At 38.0% G+C, this 24,639-nt stretch overlaps 2 protein-coding genes across 3 annotated transcripts in view; both read right to left on the bottom strand.

Annotated features, from left to right (window-relative positions):
- The window catches only part of LOC307170186 (verrucotoxin subunit beta-like), a 157,011-nt gene extending 135,676 nt beyond the window's left edge, over positions 1–21,335 (bottom strand). Inside the window, exon 1 of the mRNA XM_079891234.1 lies at positions 21,191–21,335. Coding sequence (XP_079747360.1) covers positions 21,191–21,260 — 70 coding nt within the window. The 5' untranslated portion in view covers positions 21,261–21,335. The remainder of the gene's footprint in view (positions 1–21,190) is intronic.
- Positions 1,915–19,126, bottom strand: LOC307170192 (complement factor H-like). Of its 2 annotated transcripts, none has more exons than XM_079891249.1 (12): positions 18,962–19,126; positions 9,887–10,066; positions 9,644–9,805; positions 9,326–9,505; positions 4,563–4,742; positions 4,320–4,481; positions 4,033–4,212; positions 3,439–3,606; positions 3,023–3,199; positions 2,752–2,925; positions 2,338–2,384; positions 1,915–2,135 (listed from the first exon to the last, which is right to left on the bottom strand). In XM_079891249.1, the coding sequence occupies exons 4-11, from the start codon at positions 9,387–9,389 to the stop codon at positions 2,377–2,379; spliced, it is 1,113 nt and encodes a 370-aa protein (XP_079747375.1). In that variant the 5' UTR covers positions 9,390–9,505; positions 9,644–9,805; positions 9,887–10,066; positions 18,962–19,126; the 3' UTR covers positions 1,915–2,135; positions 2,338–2,376. The 2 variants fall into 2 exon arrangements, with proteins under 2 accessions (XP_079747375.1, XP_079747374.1); XM_079891248.1 differs by having other exon boundaries at positions 1,915–2,118.
- Positions 21,336–24,639: the final 3,304 nt, after the last annotated feature.

Raw genomic sequence — 24,639 nt, 5'->3', positions numbered from 1 at the left:
AGTAGGCTAGTGCAATTCAACAGGCTTTTTTTGTTTCAAAAACGTTTGCCATTATTTTACTTCCATACTAATCTCTGTTATCATGCAAGCACAAACATTACATGAAGTAAAATTAATTGCCATAACATTCTAATACCATTTCATACTGAGGGCAGAAACCATAGACAGTAAAATAAATGGACACAGCGACCCCATAGACTTCAACGGAGAAAAGTGAAGTCAATAGAAGCACTCACTTCCTGATGGCTGAGCGTACTGCGCAGACTCAAACTGAGCTTGACGACGTAGATGTGACGTGAGCAACCCGTCTGTCTTCTAGTAGCTGTGCCAAGAGAATCTGAATCATTCCCTTCTGAAACTTGCAGAGACGGAGAGCGTGAGTAGGAGCTGTCCATGAGCTAGGAGCAGGAGCAACTTTTGCTAAGTATTCTGATTAATAATTTTGTCATTTTGCCTCCACGTCCCCCCGACTGCCCGCGAGCGTCTCCTCCTGTCTTTACGGTAATCTCTCTATACTGTGCGACAGAGAGTCACGTGGTTATGACGCAATCGTTAGCCTATTTTTACAAAAACTGCTTCTACGGGGCCATAACGTAAGATACAAGGTAATGGAGCCTTTTATACATTTTTGTATTTCTTTAGAAATAAATAATGGACAAATGGAGTCCTTAAACGCCTCAGATGTAAAGTTATTCGCTGTTAAAGTGACACCAAAATGAATGGGAGTCAGTGGAATGCTAACAGCAGGTGATGGTCTGCTAATCAATGGCGGCGCCCGGGGAAGCTTCGGTTTCCAGCTGATGGATTACCCGGCTGATTAGGACTGTCAGTCAGCGTCCGTGGGCGGGGCCTCAGCAGTGTGACATCACACTGCTCAGAGAATCAAATCGGCATAATGAGACTGCTTTTGTTATGGGGATAAGGGAGATTTTTATCATTGTAGGGTGATTGTGTTCACACACTGCCAACACACATTTATTACACATTAATGTAATAAGAGCACATAATGTAATACGTATTACATTATTATTGTAATAAAATGTTCATAATGTAATCATTTTCTCAAAACGCACTAAAATCTTGAGCTCATAATGTAATAACAATTTTTACATTATGAGAAAGTGATTACATTATAAACTCACCAAAAACATGTAATTTTTATAATTGTAATGGCTTTTTCAAAACATAATAAAAAATAAATAAAAATATTCCCTTACAGTACATTTAAAAAAAAAAAAAAAAAAAAAAAATCTAACTCCAGTCTTAAAACCACCTGCGAAATGCAACAGATTTAAATATTCACACAATTATTATCATTATTATTATTTGAAAAACAAAGCATTGGTATTCCTTTACACAGTACATTTAAAAAATCTAAATCCAGTCTTAACCTGCCTTCAAAATCCACCAGATTACTGATTCTACTACTACTACTACTGTACTACTGTACTACTACTACTACTACTGCTACTACTGTGATGCGGCAGCGAGCTATAACGCACATGTGCTCTTTTTATGTGTTTTTTAGAGGTTGAAATCAAATCAAATACTGCCAAACCACCCATACTACTTCTGAATAGGATGTATTCTTCTTAAATTGTATGAAATTATGGAAATACATGGTTCAGATCACTCAAAACATATATGAAAATGGAGGCGCCCTTATATGGTCAGTAAGGAAGCTTGGCTGTCCATCTAGTGAAAAAGTTTGGTACTGCGCCCACATAAAATCTTACTGAAAGCAATTTTTTTTGGAGATATCAACCTAAAATTTGGAACACAACTTGTTTAGATTTTTGGCTTTAATTTTCTTGCAGTTAAGGGGTTAAGTTAAACTCCTATATGTAAATAAATTGGGAGAAAATAGTTGAATGTAAAAAAAATATATAATAATAAATACCAAACTCAGAGTAATAATTTGAAAGTTAAGCTTTATTCCAAAGCAGTGTTAACACAGTGTCATATTACTGTAACATCAGCAAGTAGACTGAAATATCAAGCAAGTGTGTGTGTGTGTGTGTGTGTGTGTGTGTGTGTGTGTGTGTGTGTGTGTGTGTGTGTGTGTGTGTGTGTGTGTGTTGCTCCTGCAGCAGCATGTCTGTCCATCTTCATTCACATCTGTGGGATCATCAGATCTTAATACAGAAAACTATGATAAATGCAGAGTTACTAGTGGGCATTATTGTTGTTTTAATCAGTGTACATGCACACAGAGACTTATCCACTAAAAATCATTACAGGGTCTTTATCACATTCAAATTTTGCACCATAAAATCTATTGTGTTGCTATAAATCAAATGTGGATAGTAACATCATCAAAATACCATCAGTTTTTACCTCAGTGTTTTAATCCACATTTCTTTCAATTTATATGTCTTATTGACCTGAAGAAAAGAGAGGGGGGGGGGGGGGGGGGTGAACATAAAATTAATTCAACAGGAATGTACAGTACCATTTAAAAGTTTGTGGTCTTTTTAAAATTATTATTCAGTAATGATGCATTAAATTGATCAAAAGTGACAGTAAAGACATTTCTAATGATAAAAAATATTTTCTATTTCAAATAAATGCTGTTCTTTTGAACTTTCTATTCAGTAAAGCTGCCCGTAACTGACCCTTCATGAACTGAAACCTCAACAAAAGAGGTCTATAATATCAGATTAATTAGCAAGATGGTAAAGATGCAGCAGCAGACAAACCTGGTGACCTCAACTAATTCACATATGAAAGTGCACAAACACATGTACTCACATGGTGTAATGGTCAGCTTCCCATCAGAACATGTCAAGGTCATATATTTCCATCTCATCTCACTATAACTATATTTACAGTTATATCTCTTTTCACCATGGGGTAAATAGAACTTTTCTGGGATGGGTTCCACATTGTGTCCTTCAAAAATCTCAGGTGTAATTTCGCAAGGCTCTATGAAAGATGCAAAATAAAACTGATTACACACAAAGTTCAAAACACTTCATGATGGGAGTGATTCAAGAGAATCATTTGGAAAAGAATGACTCACTCAGACATTTCGGAGGGGTCTCCCATTTCCCATTCACACACTTATGATATCGCTGTCGCTCATTCAGCACATAGTGAGACTGGCAAGTGTAATACACCATTGTAATCTCATTACCATCATAACCCGAGGGAATATAGTCTCCATTTTCAACATAAGGAGGTGGTGGGCAGATCTTACCTAAACAAGTAACAGTTTCAGACATATTTCAGTCCATTTTATGCAGTGTTTTATAGTGTCCCCTTAATCATTGTAACTGTCAGTGAACATGAGTTGTTTGTAATATATATAATTAAAAAAAAATACAGATAATGTTCCACTAAATTCACAATCATTCCCAGCTGTTTTTCATCATGGATCTAGTCAATGTTTTACCCACTATGTAAATGTGATTTTAGATTCATAACATTCTAGCTCACTCATGCAGACAAAGGCTCCACTCCATTCTCCATTTTCACAGATCCATTGTCCTTCTGGGATTTCATTGTATGGCTCGATGCACTTGTATCTCAGAACTTCTTTATTGTCGTACTCCTCTTTCTCCTTTATCAGTGTCATAAAATTCTTGCGTGGTTTCTGACACTTTGCTAATGGAACAAGTAAATGCATAATGTAAAATAGTGCCATACACATTATAACACATTTACTGCTTGAAAAACGTGCCCGGTATTTTTTAAAGAAAACATGTGGAGAGAGGCTGAGTGGAGTCAGATTTATTCTTTTAAATTTGACTCATTAATAACTTTGGATTAATTCAGCTTTTACATTATACTTAGTGTCTCTGATACTTTATTTAACAAGTTTCTATCATCTCTTTTATTTTGTGAATTCACTGAGGATTAATGTAACGTGACACTAATCACTCTTTCTCTTGGCTTCAAGCAGATGAGAAGACTGCTTTATGGGAAGGACAGTTTAACATTAGATTATCATACTTACAGTTTTTATTTTATTTTTTTACTAATCTGTAAGAAGGTTTAAAAGTCAGTTATCATCACCAATCAAAATCTTACCTTCACATGTTGGTGTTTCTTCCCAAATTCCATTGCGGCAGAAAACTATATTTTCCCCTTTCAGTGAGAATGAACTTTGACATGCATATGTTACACTAGATCCATCTACATAAACTTCTTCAGGTTTAGATGTTATGAGTGCATTTTCAACCTTTGGAGGAATGTCACAATGCTCACCCACTAAAAAAGAAACTCCATTAAGACTGAGATTAACATTGTCGATTGATTGTCCACTATATGCTGTCGCTGCTCCCCACAAACATGCAATAAGAGATTGAGAAGCTCACCCTCACACACTGGTTTCTCCCATGTACCTCTGATACATGTTATGAATGATTGAGTTGATATGAACCCTGGATCACATTCCACTTCAGCAGTTCCTCGATCATGAAGGCTTTGCTTTAGTTTTCCATGGTGAACACTGGGAAAAGCACCACACTCTTCCTCCCCTGTAAAGACAGAAAACAGGAAGCACATTTCAGTACACTATCATTCGTCTAACACCTGAGACTGACAATAATAAAACTCACGGATGCACCGAGGTTCTTCAGACCAAGAGCCTTTGCTGCATGTCACTGAATCCCACCAGTTCCCACCAGTGAAGGGCTTATAACCCGTGTTGCAGGTGTAAAAGATTTCTTCTTCATTGGAAGGGTGGCTGTATATCAACCCGTTTTCCACGGATAGATCACGGCACGATCTCTGCTTTGCTGCGAGGAAACAGTTTAAAAACATAAAGATTATGATCCTCATATGTTTTGAGTCGTCATTATGCAGACGTATAATGATTTGATTGGATATTGAAAAAATTCAAGATAAAGGCAGTATGACTGAGAGAAATTCAAAGACAAAAACGAAAACTTCCAAGAAAGCGTAACCTCACAGAAAGGAACATTATTATCCCACCCCTATTTCAAAACTGTGAACACAATGTTTTTACATTCTTTACAAGTGTAATTGTCATAGTACAGTAAGAGCTGTGAGTGTAAAGTCCCAGGCTCGAATCCAGCAAGGAGCAGGTCCAATAGGACCAGTTACACAAGTACAATATAATCTGATATGACCTGTCATGCAGTTCACTATCAGTGTTTCACCAGCAGTGTATGAAGATTTTTAAACTGGTTAGAGTTTCCATATTTAATGTTTTCTCGAAGACATTCTGAGAAGCACAAACGTCACACAACGACACACTAAATGCTGAAGTACTTGCACAACTAGTCAACACTCTCTAGAGCTACAGTTAAATGTTTTGGGAAGTGCATATAATATAAAAATTATGTTCAAATCAATTAAATCTAAATGAAAAAGACATTCAAATAAATAACAACAACAAAGAGAACTTTCCTTATTGGCCACAATTAAAGAAAAACAACCAAAAGACGAAGCCGAGGAGTTTCACAAGTATCTTTGTTGGTCTGTCTCTGATACTCTTGTCTGCTTGGGGATCAACAAGTTAATCATTTATTAAAGTCAAAGAGAGGTTTTTCTTACACCGGACCACTCTGTGCACAAGCAATATTTTCACTGTTCGCTCTTGTTCTTCTTGGATCAAATCATAAAGTATATTGTGGTGAATTAATCTGTCGGGCATTTGAAATGAGTGAGATTGAAGAAGATTCACAACACTTTCAAACTTTTAAACAAATATTTAAAATGTAGCGTCTTTATTTTGTTACATTTAATTTGGAGAATCATCCAATCAGAATGAGGTAAAATCAAAATTCTGATAATTTCTATAATAATAATGAGAATAATAATAAGTGATAATAATAATAAATAAAATAAATTATAATAATCATTAATGATACAAAAATCATTGTCGTATGCCTGTCCATTCATTCTGGGAATTGTAGGTGATTTGTACAGACTGCTCTGGGCTGCGTTTCCCAAAAGCACCTTAAGCCAAAGAACAAGAAGATCGTAAAAACGATCGTACGACTGATCTTAATATTACGGTATGTTTCCTAAAAGCATCGTAATTTAAGTAGCACTTGAAAACCATCGTAGATCTACGAGTGCTCTGGAGTAATAATACATTTATTTTTTATAGCGCTTTTCTAGACACTCAAAGACGCTTTACAGTTAATTGGTTTACATTGAAAACAAAACAAAACAAAACAAGGTATATAGACAGGGTTACATAGATAACACAAGAAAAAAAAACATAGGACAAGCAGAGGAAAAGCAAGAGAGGAGGCGATGATAGGGATGAAGATGAAGAACTGGGAAAGTCTGTTAACAGGAAAAAGCAAGCTCAAAGAGGTGAGTTTTGAGGGCCTGTTTGAAGGATGTTAAGGTGCTTGACTGCTTAATGTGGTCGGGGAGGGCGCTCCAGAGGGTAGGGGCAGCAGCGGAGAAGGCTCCGTCTCCCCAGGTCCGGCGCTTAATTCTAATGGTCTTGAGTGTGTCAGCACCAACGGACCTGAGGAGGCGGGCGTGCGTGTCGCAGGTTAGTAGGACGGAGAGGTATGGAGGGGCAAGGTTGTTAAGGGCTTTGTATGTGAGAAGTATTTTGAAGTTGATCCTGTATTTGACTGAGAGCCAGTGGAGGTTGTAGAGGACAGGGGTGATATGATCACGGCAGCAAGTGGAGGTGAGAAGGCGGGCAGCTGAGTTCTGTACATATTGAAGTTTATCAGAGTAATCGTAAATCCCTAAGTGCATCGTAAGAAGACAGAGTTATGAGGTCACCTGCAGGACAACCGGCAGATTACACCCTTATTCAAGTGCAATGTGATTATAAGGTTTCGATTGTACTTTACAGTTTTTTTCAATCGCTAACAAGCGCTTACCCATACTTCAGATAATTTTTCTAAACTCTTAACACAGACTCACACCTACAAAACACAATTGGCCAAATGGTTAATTGTCTTCTCAAAAACACATTTTGTTAAATATACACTAACTCTTCATTTCAAAACAGAACACATGTTTCTCTGTGCACACACTAACTTTACCAAAACACTGGAAATCTGACTCAAAATGAAATTATTCTGTCAAAGAATAACACTTGTTTTCACTTCACAAGGTACATGCACTCAATCAAAGTACACCAGGTTTCAAAATACTGGCTATTGTTGACATTACTAAAACTGCATAGACTTTTATGTTTCAGTTTTACAGGTATCTGCATGCAAAACATGCAATCCACCGTTTTACACTAAATTTCTTGGTTGGGAACTGTATGTCCACATGTACAGTTCACATTCATAAGCATTCCATTAAAAAGCAAATCAGTTTTTATTCCTTTACTGTTTACTACAGGAGGTACAGTAGAAAAATATCCATGAAACACACAAGAGCATTCTGAACAAAAAAACAACAGCAAAAACATTACATTTTGTCCAGGTCGACGCCTTTTGGCCAGATTGAATCCTGCCTCATCTATGTATATGAATTCATGAGGGGCCTGGTTGGCCTCCAATTCCATAACTCTCAAAACAAAGTTTATGTAAATCATATCATCACTGTATACTATACTGTACTGTAACATATTACTGTGTAGGTTACCTACTTGCAAAGTGCAAAGCTTATAGAACTGGACATTGAATTGAATATACAGTACACTATATCTGGACATATTGTCGTTGTAGCTCCTTGACTCTCTCACTGATATATTGTTTTTGAACTGATATCATTGCAGAAGCAGAGTTTTTTTTTAAAAAACTTTCATATTGTAAAATATTAGTACAATTTGAAATAACTGATTTCTTTTTAAAAATATGTATGTCATGTGTAAAATGTAATTTACAGTATTCCTGTGATGAAAAGCTGAATTTTCAGCATCATTACTCCAGGAAGATGCAAATGGACTCGAAAAGCTTGTTTCTTCATGACATTGTTCAAAAGCAACACATTTTGCTAGCAATCAAAATCACATTTTGCTAAAATCATGAAATTTACAAAAATGGTAAAAGTTTCATGTAAATGGTAAATAAATGCAGTCCATACTGTATCTAAGGTTTGGAATATTGTTTTTGCTATTGTGGGATGTTGTGTGTTAACATTTGTAAATACTACAAAAACAATCCATCATTTTGTTGGGAGGTATAGCTTGTCTGTTAAGAAAATTTAAGCATTATGGAAATGTGTTCACTGACTGCATATTGTGTGAAAAATACAAGAAATATGTGAATGGTATGGCCACAAAAGACTGATGCTGTGCTAATTGTGTTTAGAGTTTTGAAAATGTGAACACTGGCTGGACAAACGCTTGTTAGCGACTGAAAAAAACTGTAAGTTTATTGTACACTTTATTACTCATTTTTTGTTTAAATGAATTTCTAAATGAAATAATTAAAAAGGGCAGAAAACAAAAACAAAACAAAAATATAAATAATTTAATCCAATAATTTTAATCTAAATTAAATGAATGTATGAAATATGCTTCAAAGACTGGGAAAAATAGGGATGAACTAAAAAAAATCTGTCAATGACTTGTACCATGTATTGGGCATTTCTTGGTTGGCCATCATGTGGTCCCATCATGCCATCTTTGACCTCCTCCTCCATCACCTCTTCATCTTATTCCTCCCTGTTAGGACACTCTCGTATGTCCTGACTACAACTACAAAGATTCTCAAACTGCTGAGGTGTGTGGCTGCAGTCTGGACAACAGAATATGGAGGCTGAGGCCTGGGATGGTTGTTTGGAGGACTAGGAGATGTGCTGGGAGATGGCAGATGAAACTGATAGTTTCTCTGAGCATGAAGGACCTGACTCAGGCTCAGGTTGAGTTACCCCTACTCCTCCATGGATGTCAATACCACCACAAATGCCATCTGAAGCACTTGTGACAAGTATTTACAAAACCTTTTCTTCCTCTGCTGTGAGAAGGGAGGCCCACTCATTGGGCCCACCACCTGTTTTATTAAATGTTGTCCTCTGCAGTGCCCATTTCCTTTTAGCAAGGCTTGCCACTTCTTCCTGACCTCCTTCCCTGATCTCTAGAGCCTCTAGTTGCAAACCGAAGGTTTGTGCTTTTTATAGATTTCAAAATACAAGCGTGTGCTACAATTACGAGCCATTCTACAAGGTGACATTTCAGCACTTGACAAACGGACAGCGACTCTTAAGTAGCACTTAAAGCACAGCTGCGTGCGATAGTGCTAAGTCCGTTTTTGTGAAACGCACGTGAAATGAACAAGAACGTTCGTAAAGTCGCTCATAGAAAATCCTCGTAAGTGCTAAGATACATCGTTATCTGGAAACGCAGCCCCCCCCCCCCCCCCCCCCTTTTAATAATCTGTAAGAAGTTTTAAAAGACAGTTATCATAACCAATCAAAACCTTACCTTCACATGTTGGTGTTTCTTCCCAAATTCCATTGCGGCAGAAAACTGTACTCTTCCCATTCATTAACAATGAGCTTCGACATACATATGTTACGCTAGATCCATGTGCATAAAACTCTTCAGGTTTAGATGTTATGAATGCATATTCCACCTTTGGAGGAATGTTACATCTGTTATCCACTAAAAAAAAAAAATGTTAATGGAAATTCATGAAATCCAGTAAGACTGAGATCAACATTGTCAATAAATAGTGTCTATTGTCCACTATATGCTGTCGCTGCTCCCCACAAACATGCAATAAGAGTTTGAGAAGCTCACCCTCACACACTGGTTTCTCCCATGTACCTCTGATACATATAATGAAGCGTTGACTTGATATGAACCCTGGATCACATTTCACTTCAAGAGTTCCTCGATCATGAAGGCTTTGCTTTAGTTTCCCATGGTGAACACTGGGAAAAGCACCACATTCTTCCTCCCCTGTAAAGACAGAAAACAGGAAGCACATTTCAGTACACTATCATTCGTCTAACACCTGAGACTGACAATAATAAAACTCACGGATGCACCGAGGTTCTTCAGACCAAGAGCCTTTGCTGCATGTCACTGAATCCCACCAGTTCCCACCAGTGAAGGGTTTATAACCCGGATTACAGGAGTAAAGGATTTCTTCCTCATTGGAGGGGAGGCTGTATGTGAACCCGTTTTCCACGGATAGATCACGGCACGATTTCTGCTTTGCTGCGATGAAACAGTTTAAAAACTTCAAAATTCTGATCTCATATGTTTTTGAGTCGTCATTATGCAGACGTATAATGATTTGATTGTATATTGAAAATGTTCAAGATAAAGGCAAATTCTCAATTTCTCTGAGTATGACTGAGAGACAAAGACAAAAACGAAAACTTCCAAGGAAGCGTAAACTCAAAGGAACATTAGTTTTTTTACGATTGCTATGACAGATTTTTCAATACATTTAACAATTTTCCAAAACTCTTAACACAGTTAGCACTACATCCGTCTGTGTAAGCTATACTATTACAGTTTTTTACAATCGCTATGACAATTTTTTCAATACTTTTAACAAATTTTCTAAACTCTTAACGCACTAACACACCTAAAACACACAATTGGCAAAACGGTTAATTTCATGCTCAAAATCACACATTGTAAACTAAACTCCAAAACTAATTTTCAAAATACAATAATACACTAACACAATACACAATGTCTAACAAAACACTGCAAACATGTTTCAAAATCAAATAATTATTCAAAACACTAACACATGTTCTCTTCCAACAGGAACATTTAGTCAATCATAACACAATGACAAAAAAACACTATAATCAGCTGAAATTACAGAAACTGCATTATTTTATATGTGTCAGGTCTGCCCTTATACAACAGACAGTATTGTATTGATCATAGAATGTGTTTTTTTGAAGTCTCTCTACATTTTTGTTTTGTTTGTAATGTAAATGCATGCATTTTTTTTGGGTTTGTTTGTTTGTTTGTTTTTTGCAGCAGAAATTCAATACAACAAAATAAATGACCCTTCTTAGAGTAGCTTTATAGAATGTATGGTTTATGAAAAAAAGTAGAGACAGAATTGCTGCAGTAACGGCTTTAGTTGCAACAGGACATTTCTGCAAGATAACAAAAATATGCAATATAGCTGCCATTTACAGTATTACTGTATGTGAAAATACAAAATATACAAACAGAAAAGGCCATCTTCTAATCTGCACGGTCTTCTACATTTGTCCACGTTCTCATCCACATCACACCTGATATCTTCCCTGGCAAGGCATCTTGGGAAGAAACTTTTGGCTTGCCTTATCCTGGTAGTGTTCAGCTGTGATGTCTTGGTATGCAGCATCTTTTGCATACAGGAGGGACATTTGGTCCTGTGGACGATGGTCAAAAACCTTTCATCTCTAGGCTGAGAAAACTCCTCAATGGGGTTGAGGAAAGGGAAGTAAGAGGCAAGGAAAATGGACATCATCCTCTGATGTGCGTCAAACCTGGCTGTGACTAGACGGGAATGGTGGAATGCCACATTGTCCCATATTTGCATAACTTCAATCAGCTGTTTCTCACTAGCAATGGAATAATGTGAAAATACAAAATATACGAACAGAAAAAGCACCAGAAGAATGAAAAAAGAGTCATCTTCTAATTATTTGCATAATTCAATCAGCTGTTTCTCAGTAAGAATAGAATAAAATACAGGGGATATATTTGTTTCAATTCACAATATAAGCAGCTGTTTACCTTGACTTTAGCCTGTAAGGTTAGGTTTAGAACATGGTGTTATCTGTTCTGACAAACAGTGTTAAAGCATTGGTAAATCTGGCAGTAAAAATCCATTGTTTTGGTCTTGTTTGAGCTTGTGTGTAAAAGAAGTTCAAGCATTTTAAATTCGTGTTAACTGTATGCATTTTGTGTTAAAGCAACAAGAAATGTGTTAATAGTATAGCTTACACAGACGGATGTAGTGCTAACTGTGTTAAGAGTTTTGGAAAATTGTTAAATGTATTGAAAAATCTGTCATAGCAATCGTAAAAAACTGTAACACAATTTTAAAATGCTTGAACTTCTTTTACACACAAGCTCAAACAAGACCAAAACAATGGATTTTTACTGCCAAATTTACCAATGCTTTAACACTGTATGTCAGAACAGATAACACCATGTTCTAAACCTAACCTTACAGGCTAAAGTCAAGGTAAACAGCTGTTTATACTGTGAACTGAAACACAAATATATCCCCTGTATTTTATTCTATTCTTACTGAGAAACAGCTGATTGAATTATGCAAATAATTAGAAGATGACTCTTTTTTTTTTTTTTTTTCTGGTGCTTTTTCTGTTCGTATATTTTGTATTTTCACATTATTCCATTGCTAGTGAGAAACAGCTGATTGAAGTTATGCAAATATGGGACAATGTGGCATTCCACCATTCCCGTCTAGTCACAGCCAGGTTTGACGCCCATCAGAGGATGATGTCCATTTTCCTTGCCCCTTACTTCCCTTTCCTCAACCCCATTAAGGAGTTTTCTCAGCCTGGAGATGAAAGGTTTTTGACCATCGTCCACAGGACCAAATGTCCCTCCTATGCAATGGATGCTGCATGCCAAGACCTCACAGCTGAACACTACCAGGATAAGGCATGCCAAAAGATTCTTCCCAAGATGCCTTGCCAGGGAAGATATCAGGTGTGATGTGGATGAGAACGTGGACAAATGTAGAAGACCGTGCAGATTAGAAAATGGCTTTTTCTGTTTGTATATTTTGTATTTTCACATACAGTAATACTGTAAATGGCAGCTAGATTGCATATTTTTGTTATCTTGCAGAAATGTCCTGTTGCAAATAAAGCCGTTACTGCAGCAATTCTGTCTCTGTCTTCTTTTTTCATTAACCGTACATGCTACACAGTATAAAGCTACTCTAAGAAGGGTCATTTATTTTGTTGTATTGAATTTCTGCTGCTGCTGCTGCTGCTGCTGCAAAAAAAAAAACAAAAAAAAAAAACAACAACAACAAAATGCATGCATTTACATTACAAATAAAACAAAAATGTAGAAAGACTTAAAAAAAAACTGCAGTGCAAAACAATCTATGATCAATACAATATACTGTCTGTTGTATAAGGGCAGACCTGACACATATAAAATAATGCAGTTTCTGTAATTCCATCTGATGTTAGTGGTTTTTTTTTTTTTTTTTTTTTTTTTTCGTGTTATGATTGACTAAATGTTCCTGTTGGAAGAGAACATGTGTTAGTGTTTTGAATAATTATTTGATTTTGAAACATGTTTGCAGTGTTTTGTTAGACATAGTGTATTGTGTTAGTGTATTATTGTATTTTGAAAATTAGTTTTGGAGTTTAGTTTACAATGTGTGATTTTGAGCATGAAATTAACCGTTTTGCCAATTGTGTGTTTTAGGTGTGTTGGTGCGTTAAGAGTTTAGGAAACTTGTTAAATGTACTGAAAAAACTGTCATAGCGATTGTAAAAAACTGTATTATCCCACCCATGAGCTCTGATTGATTTAATTTGCTTGTTTGTACATTTTTTTAATAGTTTTTTTAAAAGTATTTTTTTACTTATTTTTTAAGTTCAATTTAATCTGATATGACCTGTCATGCAGTTCACTATCAGTGTTTCACCATCAGCATATTAAGATTTTTAAACTGGTTTTATGTTTTCATATTTAATGTTTTTTCAAAGATATTCTGAGAATCAAAAACGTCAATATTACGGTTACAATATTACATCACACAACGACACACCTGTGTATATTACAGTTTTTCTCCATTGGTTTGGCTCATTTCTTGAAACAGAAATTACATTCTCAAAACTCTAAGATCATTTGGCAAAACAGTCTTGCAGTTCAGCACAACACTATAGCTCACTTGCAAAAGCTCATATCTCTCCCAAAACTGTTCACTCATGCTTCAAATCTAAATTCCTTTCCCATATAAAGAGCCAGTGCCACGAAAATGGTAAAGATCCTTCTCAATTGCTTTGGCTCATTTCTTGAAACAGACCGGACGTTCTCAACACTCTTGGTGCTTTTGCCAAAATAACGTGGATGGTTCGGCACAACACCATGGTTCACCTGCAAAAGCTCATACCTCTCCCAAAACAGTTACATGAGTGTGTCAAAACTAAATTTCCTTCTCATTTAAACAGTCAGTGCCCCCAAAATGCTTCGTCCCTTTGGCATTGTGTAAGCACTGCAAGTCAAAATGTTTAGATGTTTTGTCACTATGGCAGAGGACCATTGAAATATCCCTCATGTCCACCTTTCAGTCTTAGCCCAGTTCTTCATTGACAATGGTTACTGTACTGTTTTTTGTCTAACAGAATACAATTGTGTATAAAACTGAAAAAAAGAAATAGGATTTTAGGGTAAGAGTAGCCTCCAAGGTTTGACATCACACATTGCACTCATACTGCCAAGGAAATTGTAACCATTATCATTCACACACATAAAGTTACTTCCACACATCAGAGTAAAAAGAAAATGTATACAGCATAATATACTGTAATATAAACACTCAAACAAAAAACAATGAAAATGATATGCAGCCTACAGTGCTGTAAATAGTCCTCACCCTCCTGGCCATCCACACGCTGCTGTCTGTCTGGCCACAGATTCTCGTCCACATCACAGCGTATATTCTCCCTTGTGATGCAACGAGGGAAGAAACGGCGTGCATGTCGCAACCATCCCCTACACTGATCTCCTGTAATATCCTCACACGCAGCGTCCATTGCATGGAGCAGGGACCTCTGATCTTGAGCCCGATGCTCATACACTCTCCACCTCCAAGCGGAGAAATACTCCTCAATAGGATAGGTAGGAACACCATGACCATCTTTGGATCCCTGATGAGCGGGCCACAGTGGAAGTTCACATTGTCCCATACAATAGGAAGAGCGACCTACAGGACAGACAACTGTTATGACCACGGATGATGATCAAAGGACAACGGTTCAGAACAACGGAATAACTAGAGTCTGTAGGTGTGGAAAGATCTGCAAAGGCGATAGGGGTCTGAAGATACACCAGAGTAGGATGGGTTGTTTGCGGCACAGTTGTGTGCAACGCACAGGGCAACCTGATGAGACGGAGGAGAGGCAGGGTCAGGTGTCCGACCATAGTACCCAGAATCTCCATGCACATAGCGAAGGAGCCAGCATTCCCTCAAATACTTACAGTGTATCAGACGACCAGCAACATCAAGAGAGGCAAGCCAGCCAGGAAACAGGTCAGCAGGTTCGGGCCATTGAGGGAGAGGAAAAAAGAAAAAAGCTAGTGCTGTGGCCAACAGCAGCAGCCAGGAAAGACTGGGAATCTTTCGACAGGGAAATAGACCAAGTCCTTGAGTCTGTTCTCGCGGGTGACATTGGCAGGAAGATAAAGGCAATGTCCACCATCATCTGGAACATGGGAGTAGAGCGCTTTGGGACGGAGCAGAGACAGACCAAAAGCCTACAGCATGCTGGAGAGAATAGGCGCTCAAGGGAAATTGCAGAGCTCAGAGGCGATTTGAGAAGACTGAAGAGGGTATTTCGGCAGGCTCCTGAATACGAAAAACCTGCCCTTAAAGAGATGCGAGATCACATAAGGGAGCTCATAAAAATCTTGCGCCGAGCGGAGTGCCAGCGAAGGGATAGAAGGAGGCGGGAAAAGGAGAGAGTCAAGTTTACAAAAAAACCCTTCAAGTACCTGTCAGGGCTCCTTGGAGTTAAAAGATCAGGAGTGCTAAAGGCCAGTAAGGAGAAGGTAGAAGAGCACCTCCGTAAGGTGCACAGTGACCCAAGGCGAGAGGAAGAGCTCGACCTGGAAGGAAAGCTGTGCAGCCTAGAGGAGCCGACCATCTCCTTTGACGAGGGAGAACTCAGATGGCAGGAAGTTAATGATTTCATCCGAAAGGCAAGGGGAAGATCTGCACCGGGGCCAAATAGAATTCCGTACAGAGTTTACAAGAACTGTGATAGGCTGAGGAGACGTCTGTGGAGGTTACTTAAGATAGTGTGGAGGAAGAACCATCTGCCAGACAGTTTTCTTATTGCCGAGGGCTGCTTCATCCCCAAGCAGGAGGACTCTTACAGTTTGAAAGACTTCCGCACAATCTCGCTGTTGAATGTGGAGGGGAAGGTGTTCTTCGGAATCTTGGCAAAGAGGTTGACCCAGTTCTTGATTAACAACAAGTATATCGATACCTCTGTTCAGAAAGGAGGAGTACCAGGAGTCCCTAGTTGCATCGATCATAACAGCGTCATCTCCAAGATCATCAAGGATGCTAAGAGGAACCAGGGAGATCTAGCAGTCCTGTGGCTTGACCTAACAAATGCTTATGGCACAGTGCCGCACAAGTTGGTCGACCATACACTCAGAGCCTATCACGTCCCCCAGAAGGTACAGCTGCTTCTCTGGAAATACTTTGGGCACTTTAAGATGCGCTTCACCTCTGGTGACTTCACTACCAATTGGCAGAGATTGGAGGTCGGAATTGTGACCGGATGTACTGTGATTCTGTTCGCAGCGGCGATGAACCTCCTCATCAAGTCAGTGGAGAAGCCTAGACGGGGAGCTGTGCTGTCAAGTGGAGTCCAACAGGTCCCAATCAGGGCCTTTATGGACGACTTGACAATAACAGCGAGGTCAGTCCCGGAGGGCAGATGGATCTTGGAAGATTTGGTAGAGCTCACCACAGCAGCTAGGATGGAGTTCAAGCCCTCAAAATCGAGAAGCTTGGTCCTGAAGCGGGGCCGTGTGCAGGACCGCTTCCGCTTTAAGATCGGTGAAGACACCATCCCAACAGTCACAGAGAGACCAGTAAAAAGCTTAGGGAGGTGGTACAGAGCCGATCTGACTGACAAAGCAAGCCTGAAGGAGATGCTCAACCAAGCAGAAGAATGGCTGAAAGCCCTGGAGAGGAGTGGCCTGCCCGGCAAGTACAAGGTATGGGGCTACCAACACGGCATCCTCCCAAGGCTTTTGTGGCCATTGCTTGTGTATGAGGTCCCATTGACAACAGTGGAGGCTTTGGAAAGGAGAATTAACAGCTTTCTCAGGAGGTGGCTGTCTGTCCCCAAAAGTTTTTGCTCTATAGGGCTGTACAGCTCAGGGAGCAAATTGCAATTGCCAATTACATCAGTCGTGGAAGAATTTAAGACAGCCAAAGTTCGGTTGGCCATGATTTTGCGTGACAGTGATGATCAGGCAGTGCGACAGGCCGACGTCGTAGTGAAGACGGGACGGAAGTGGAAGGCCAGCGGAGCTCTGAGGGAAGCGGAGGAGCGCTTACAACATGCAGACATCATGGGGACGGTGACTCAGGGGAGGCTGGGCCTGGGAGTCATCACCCGAGCAAGCTGGAAGGAGGCAAGGGCAAAGGACCGGAAGGGGATGGTGCAGAAGGAGATTCGGGCTGTGGAGGAAGAAAGTAGACAAGCCAGGGCAGTAGCCATGAAACAGCAAGGCAGCTGGACCCGGTGGGAAAGTGTCAGAGGAAGATCCCTCAGTTGGAAGGACATCTGGAATATGGAGGGGCATCGGATAAAGTTCCTTCTTAGCTCCGTTTATGATGTATTGCCAACACCAACAAACCTCCAAAGATGGAGACTGACAGAGGATCCCTCCTGTGTGCTGTGTAAGAGACCGGCAAACCTGGAACACATTCTGTCATCCTGTCGGGCAGGCCTGACTGAAGGCAGGTTTAGGTGGCGCCATGATCAGGTGCTGGCACAACTGGCCGATGGATTGGAGAAGGAGAGGAAGCGGAAAAGAACCAAGGCCCAATACAAAGGCCCCCGCTTCATTGGCTTCCTCAGGCCTGGGGAGAAGGCAGGCAAGGAGGACAGATGTTTAGGGATCCTAGGTACAGCAGAGGACTGGGAGATGAGAGTTGACCTCGGAAGGCAACTCAAGTTTCCGGAGGAGATTACCGTAACCAGCCTCCGACCAGACATTGTGCTCTGGTCCCAGGCAACAAAGCAGATGGCCCTAATAGAGCTGACAGTACCCTGGGAGGAAAGGATCGAGGAGGCACATGAACGCAAGCTAGGGAAGTATCAGTCCCTCATTTCTGAGAGCCAGCAGAGGGGTTGGAGAGCCTGGAATCTACCAGTGGAGGTGGGTTGCAGGGGGTTCCCAGGACAGTCACTTTGGAGGGCATTGGGGACTCTTGGGGTTAGAGGGGCAACTCGCAAGGATCTGGTGAATAAGATATCAAAGCAGGCAGAGGCAGCATCCAGGTGGCTGTGGTTGAAGAGGAGCGAGCGGTGGCTAAACCAGGCTGGCAGAGAGGGTGGGGGTCAGAGCTGAGTGGTGAAGTCCTGAATGACTGAGGGAGCAGATCCAGGACGCTGGTTTTGCTGTCAAGCCCCATTGAGGTGTCGTGGGCTAGTTGATGAAACAACAGTGAAGTGGGGTGCCCACTTGAAAACCCAGTGAAGCCAACAGGTCTGAACCATTCAGCTCTGCCCTCAGTTGAAGACGTCTGAGGGGAGCGACTTCTATGCTAGCCACCCACATAAGGAGCAGGACGTAACTCCTGCCAAGTGAGGTGGCTGCAAAATACCCTATCGTTTAAAGACATAACAATTGAACAGACTATTGTGTATGTGATGACTTATACAATGAAATGACGCTGACACGTTTTGGAGCGAACAACCATTAGACTGAGAATCAACAATCAGTTTAGATCAACAAGATCTATTCACTTGGAAATTGTGCTTAATGTAGGCTACCTGTACTTAATCATTTGCAAAGATGTACTGAGACATTGAGACATGTACTTAGACATTTGCAATTTGATGAAATGAATGAGAAATTCAATTATGTTGTGAACAATTGCCATGTGGTTTGGAGGTTTGTCCATGTTGTTTTGAGAATGTCATTTCTGTTTCAAGAAATGAGCCAAACCAATGGAGAAAAACTGTAAATGCTGAAGTACTTGCACAACTAGTCAACACTCTCTAGATATACAGTTAAATGTTTTGGGAAGTGCTTATAATATAACATTCATGTTCAATTCAATAAAATCAACATGAAAAAGTAAAAAAAAAACAAGACAAAAAAAAACCAACAACAACAAAAAGCACTTACCTTGACATTGGCCACAATTAAAGAAAAACAACCAAAAGACGAAGCCGAGGAGTTTTACTGCACTCTCATTTTGATCTCAATTCACAAGTATCTTTGTTGGTCTGTCTCTGATACTCTTGTCTGCTTGGGGATCAACAAGTTAATCATTTACCAAAGTCAAAGAGAGGTTTTCTTACACCAGAGTCAGACCAGTGTATGAAAATAATTAAAATCTTATCTGATATATGATATGATTATCTATATTTGTCATTTAGACACACCAAAATACAATTTACTTTAAAGAATTCAGACTTCTTGAGTCATTTTTATGCAACATATGAACAGGAAACAAAGGGCAGGTTCTGGAATAATTGCCATGTTCGAATCTGAACTCTGTAGCTTACTGTATATTGTATTGATCATAGATTGTGTTTTGCACTGCAGTTTCTTTTGAAGCCTCTCTACATTTTTGTTTTGTTGGGTTTAGGTCTTTTGATGCAGAAATTCAATAAAAAAAGACCATCTCAGAGTGCTTTATAGAATGTATGGTTACAGTATACCATATGGTCATGCGATTGAAAGAACCTCAACACCTGAGTGTGTTTCCTAGATGGGAATCAGCTATGATTTATATATTTGCATAATTCAATCAGCTGTTTCTCAGTAACAATAGAATAAAATACAGGGGATATATTTGTGTTTCAGTTCACAATATAAGCAGCTGTTTACCTTGACTTTAGCCTGTAAGGTTAGGTTTAGAACATGGTGTTTTCTGTTCTGACAAACAGTGTTAAAGCATTGGTAAATTTGGCAGTAAAAATCCATTGTTTTGTTCTTGTTTGAGCTTGTGTGTAAAAGAAGTTCAAGCATTTTAAATTTGTGTTAATTGTATGTATTTTGTGTTAAAGCAACAAGAAATGTGTTAATAGTATAGCTTACACAGACGGATGTAGTGCTAACTGTGTTAAGAGTTTTGGAAAATTGTTAAATGTATTGAAAAATTTGTCATAGCAATCGTAAAAAACTGTAATCTGTTCATGTTTTTCACTGGATCATGTTCTTCTTGAACCAAATTATAAAGTACATTATGTGACGAAACAATCTGTCCCATAGAGCATTAAAAGATTGAGATTGAAGAAGATTCACGACACTTTTTAACTTTTGGACATTGTAAAAGTACAGTCATTGCAAAATGAATATGTATCTCCCCTTGCAAAATGTGTCCATTAGAATTGAGCAATCTATTGAACTGACAAAAAAGAGATGCAATCACATCCCCATCTGTGCAAATGGCTGGACATGTCACAGCTAGGCAATAAAATATTACAATAAATACAAAATTAAGTAACCAACAAACCAATCACTCAACAAATTATTTTAGTTATTATTTTAGTTCTAATTCTCTTGTCACTAGTTCCGAAGTTTATGACTGAGAGAAAAATCAAAAGAAATCAAAAATATCAAAAGAAGAAAAAAGAAAACTAGTTACTGCATAAAGCGTACCTTCACAGATAGGGAGAGTATTGTCCCATCCTTGAGTTCTGCAGGTACGCTGATTGATTCTGCTTGTCATTTCAAACCTGTGAATACAAGTACAAGTGCACACTTTCTACAAGTACAAGGAGTGTTAAACTGAAAAGGACAGTATGCATGTCATACAAGAGAATAAAAAGCATAAAGCACATTTACCCTTTCTTGCAAGTATACAACACTTTTGCTCCAAAAACAAACTCAGATCCTGATATAAGACTAAAATCACCATTTGGTGTGTCCCCTGGGTGACTGCATTTTTTCTCTGCAGAAATCAAACAAGTTTTACTCTGCATTATGATATTGATTTAATAAAAAATAAATAAATAAATGATGTGGTCATTGGTTATGTGGAATTGACTCACTTGCACATGGTCGCTCAATGGATGTCTTCCACTCTCCTTTTTCACATTTTAATCTATACATTCCAGTAAAACCTGTCGTGCAGCTCAGCCTCACTGTTTCACCATCACTGTATGACTCTTTCGCAACTGGTTCTGTGTTTTCATATTTAATATCTGCTATACGACATTCTGAGAAACACAAACAAATGTTACACAAAGACATTTTGTATTAAATGCTGAAGCACATGCAAAACTAGGCAACACTTTCTAAATCTACAGTTTGGGAAGTGCATATAATATAACATTTATATTCAAGTCAATAAAATCTAAATTAAAAAGACATTCAAATAAATAACAATAACAAAAAATCACTTGCCTTGACATCGAGCACAATTAAAGAAAAACAACCAAAAGACGAAGCCGAGGAGTTTTACTGGAACTCTCATTTTGATCTCAATTCACAAGTATCTTTGTTGGTCTGTCTCTGATACTCTTGTCTGCTTGGGGATCAACAAGTTAATCATTTATCAAAGTCAAAGAGAGGTTTTTCTTACACCAGACCACTCTGTACACAAGCAATATTTCATATAAGTGAAAAAAAAAAATCTTATCTGATGCAGCAACTCTTATTAGATTTAGACAAACTGAGAAAGTCAAAAAGCGTTACTTTGTGCCCCGCTCTCCCCTAGGATCTATTACTTAATAAAGATTAGTTATTAGTAATACTTATTTTGAATAATGTGAATTACCGCTTTTAAATCAATAACACAATTTTGGAGAAAGCCAGAATCCCCAGTTTTAAATTACTGTTTAGATTTAGTTTTTAAAGTATACTATGGAGAGGATTGCATGAAATTTAGAGCAAAAGTATTCATTTTGAAAAGATATGGGCAACTCTAAAATCAAAGAATATTCTATAAAATAAAGGAATACATATCATATGAATTATATTAATTAATTTTTATATAACCCTCTCCCCTTTTAATTATAATTATGTATTATTTTATTTATTTACTTATTTAATATTATTATTATTCAATATTTAAATAATATCACTTGACTTATTAGGGGTTATGTGTCATTTGATAAAAATATGTATTTTGCACAATCTTCTGATCAAAACTTTGATCATTAAACATTAACAGATGTTTCCCTTTGCTCAAAAACACATAAAATAACACTTCATTTCAACATGTACTCTTCATTTCCAGCCATGTGCAAAGCATCCTGGGAACTAACAATGGTGTCTCTAAAACCGCATAATTGAAAAAATTCTCTTAAAATAAATAGGTAGCATTTTTTCCTTAATTTTATCAGCTTAATCGGTTCCTCAATTTAAGCCTCAAAACTGTGTATGTTCCCTTAAAAAATTAGGAAAATGTATCTCTTAATAAAATATACACAATATTTTTAATTATCACTTTAAAGTTTTTTAATGAAAATTACAAGACCCATGATTAATTGTTTTACACTAGTGTTGACTGCATTCAGTGAGCTAACCCTTCAACTACGCAAGATATTTGAACAAATAAACAATATTCCCTACAAAAATAAAAATAGGTTTATCAGTTACTACAAACCAAGCTTTTTTTTTTTATCTTGTGAATTTTGTCGATTTAATTTTGACGTTTATGTTATGCTTCTTGCTATAAAATAATCTATTCAATTCAGGGTTTTTAGTATTTACACATCTCAAATTCTGATAACAGGGTTGCAAAATCACAAACCTCAGAACTTAACTTATAAACTTCTTATAATATTTAGTTTGACATTTATTTTCACAGACAGCATTTCACAGTCACAAGAACTCTTTTTTTCAATATTTATTGGGGGAAAAAATACATTTGTATTAATTTTTCGTGTCCTATTTTGAACATAATTAATTGTTTGCCAAGAATCACATGACAACCATTTGCAAACAAAGTTAAAGACCTTTGAGTTTAACAATTCAGTGTTTACATAAAAAGTAAGATCCAGTAAATGACATCCAGCCTTTACATTTCCAATTTTTTATGTGAGATAAGGAGGATCATCTAGGTCATAAGAGACAAGAACAGTTTAAGCACAGTCAGTCAAATACTTTAAGGCTTTGTGAATCTTCTTCGAACTCACTCATTATGCTTTATGAGACAGATTCATTCACCACATAATGTACTTTATGATTTGATTCACGAAGAACATGAAAAGCATTAACAGAATTAAAGAGTTCAGAGGTGAACATGGCATGTTGGAACCTTTGCTTCATGTTCATGTGTTGAACAACTATGACTCAAGGAATTTGACTTCTCTAAAGTTACGTTTCTTTTGGTGTGTTTAAATGGCAACTTATGGTTCAGAGTATTTCTTTTTTCCCACATTAATTTCCCACATGTCTAGTACAATTATGTGGTTTTGTTTTATTAATACAGTATATACTTTTTCCTGGATATACCCCGAAAGAATGGAAGTGAAATGTGACAACATGCCCCATAGGTGGGGTTCATTGTAACATGTGAGGGGCACATTGTAACATGACACATGACAGCTTAAAATGTTATCTGATCTAATAAAAAAATATACAAGACAAACTAAAATATTTTCTAAATAGAATACAATTAAAAAACTTGTTCATATAAAATAATGGCAATTTTTAATAATTAAATATAAACTCATTTTTGAGTTTTGACTACGAACACATGAAAACACAGCTATACAACATAATTCAAAACAAATAAATAATTGGTAATTTCTGAACATTGACTCTCAGTCTTTATTCACCTTTTTCTCACGTTTTCTCAATAAAATTAATAAAAGTATAGAATATAATAGCATATTTCTAATAGGGGCACATTGTAACGCAGTGTGACAACATGCCCCGCCTGCACAACTGGGATTTAAACCCTGCTAGTGTCTTCTGCTAGTTAGCGAAGCATTAAATAACTATCTCAACTGTTAAATAACATATTGGAGATTAAAATAATATCAGATTTGACTAATTTTAAATAAACACAAAAAAAATAGAGATGAAAAATTAACTTAAGTAAGAAATTTACTTTTGCTATGGTTTAATAAATGTCTATGGATATCTTCCAAAAAAATTATAATTTTGGCGCATTTTTTTCTCTATATAGTGTTGATATGGCAACTAGTAAATACACCAAGTTTCGTCATCCTAGCATGTGTGGAAGTATTTAAAACAAGTGCGTTACAACTAGCCCCACGTTAGGTTGTGCCCCGCGCTCCCCTATACCTAAAACTATATTTTATTAATATTAATATCTTTATTATTATTATTAAAAATGTCAACAACAAAAAAAATTAATAATTCGTTACATTTATATAGCGCTTTTTCTGAGACCTCAAAGCGCTTTACATAGATGGGGGAATCTCCTCAACCACCACCAATGTGCAGCATCCACCTGGATGATGCGACGGCAGCCATATTGCGCCAGAACGCCCACCACACACCAGCTTACTGGTGGAGAGGAGACAGTGATGAAGCCAATCAGTATATGGGGATGATTAGGAGGCCATGATGGACAGAGGCCAAGGGGCAAATTTGGCCAGGATGCCGGGGTTACACCCCTACTCTTTTTCGAAGGACATCCTGGGATTTTTAATGACCACAGAGAGTCAGGACCTCGGTTTAACGTCTCATCCGAAGAACGGTGCTCTTTTGGCAGTATAGTGTCCCCGTCACTACACTGGGGCATTAGGACCCACACAAACCACAGGGAGAGCACCCCCTGCTGGCCTCACTAACACCTCTTCCAGCAGCAACCTGGTTTTTCTCAGGAGGTCTCCCATCCAGGTACTAACCAGGCTCAGCCCTGCTTAGCTTCAGTG

Source organism: Squalius cephalus, assembly GCF_949319135.1.
Source record: "Squalius cephalus genome assembly, chromosome: 13".
Taxonomy (NCBI): domain Eukaryota; kingdom Metazoa; phylum Chordata; class Actinopteri; order Cypriniformes; family Leuciscidae; genus Squalius; species Squalius cephalus.
This window is presented reverse-complemented; position numbering and strand designations above follow the sequence as displayed.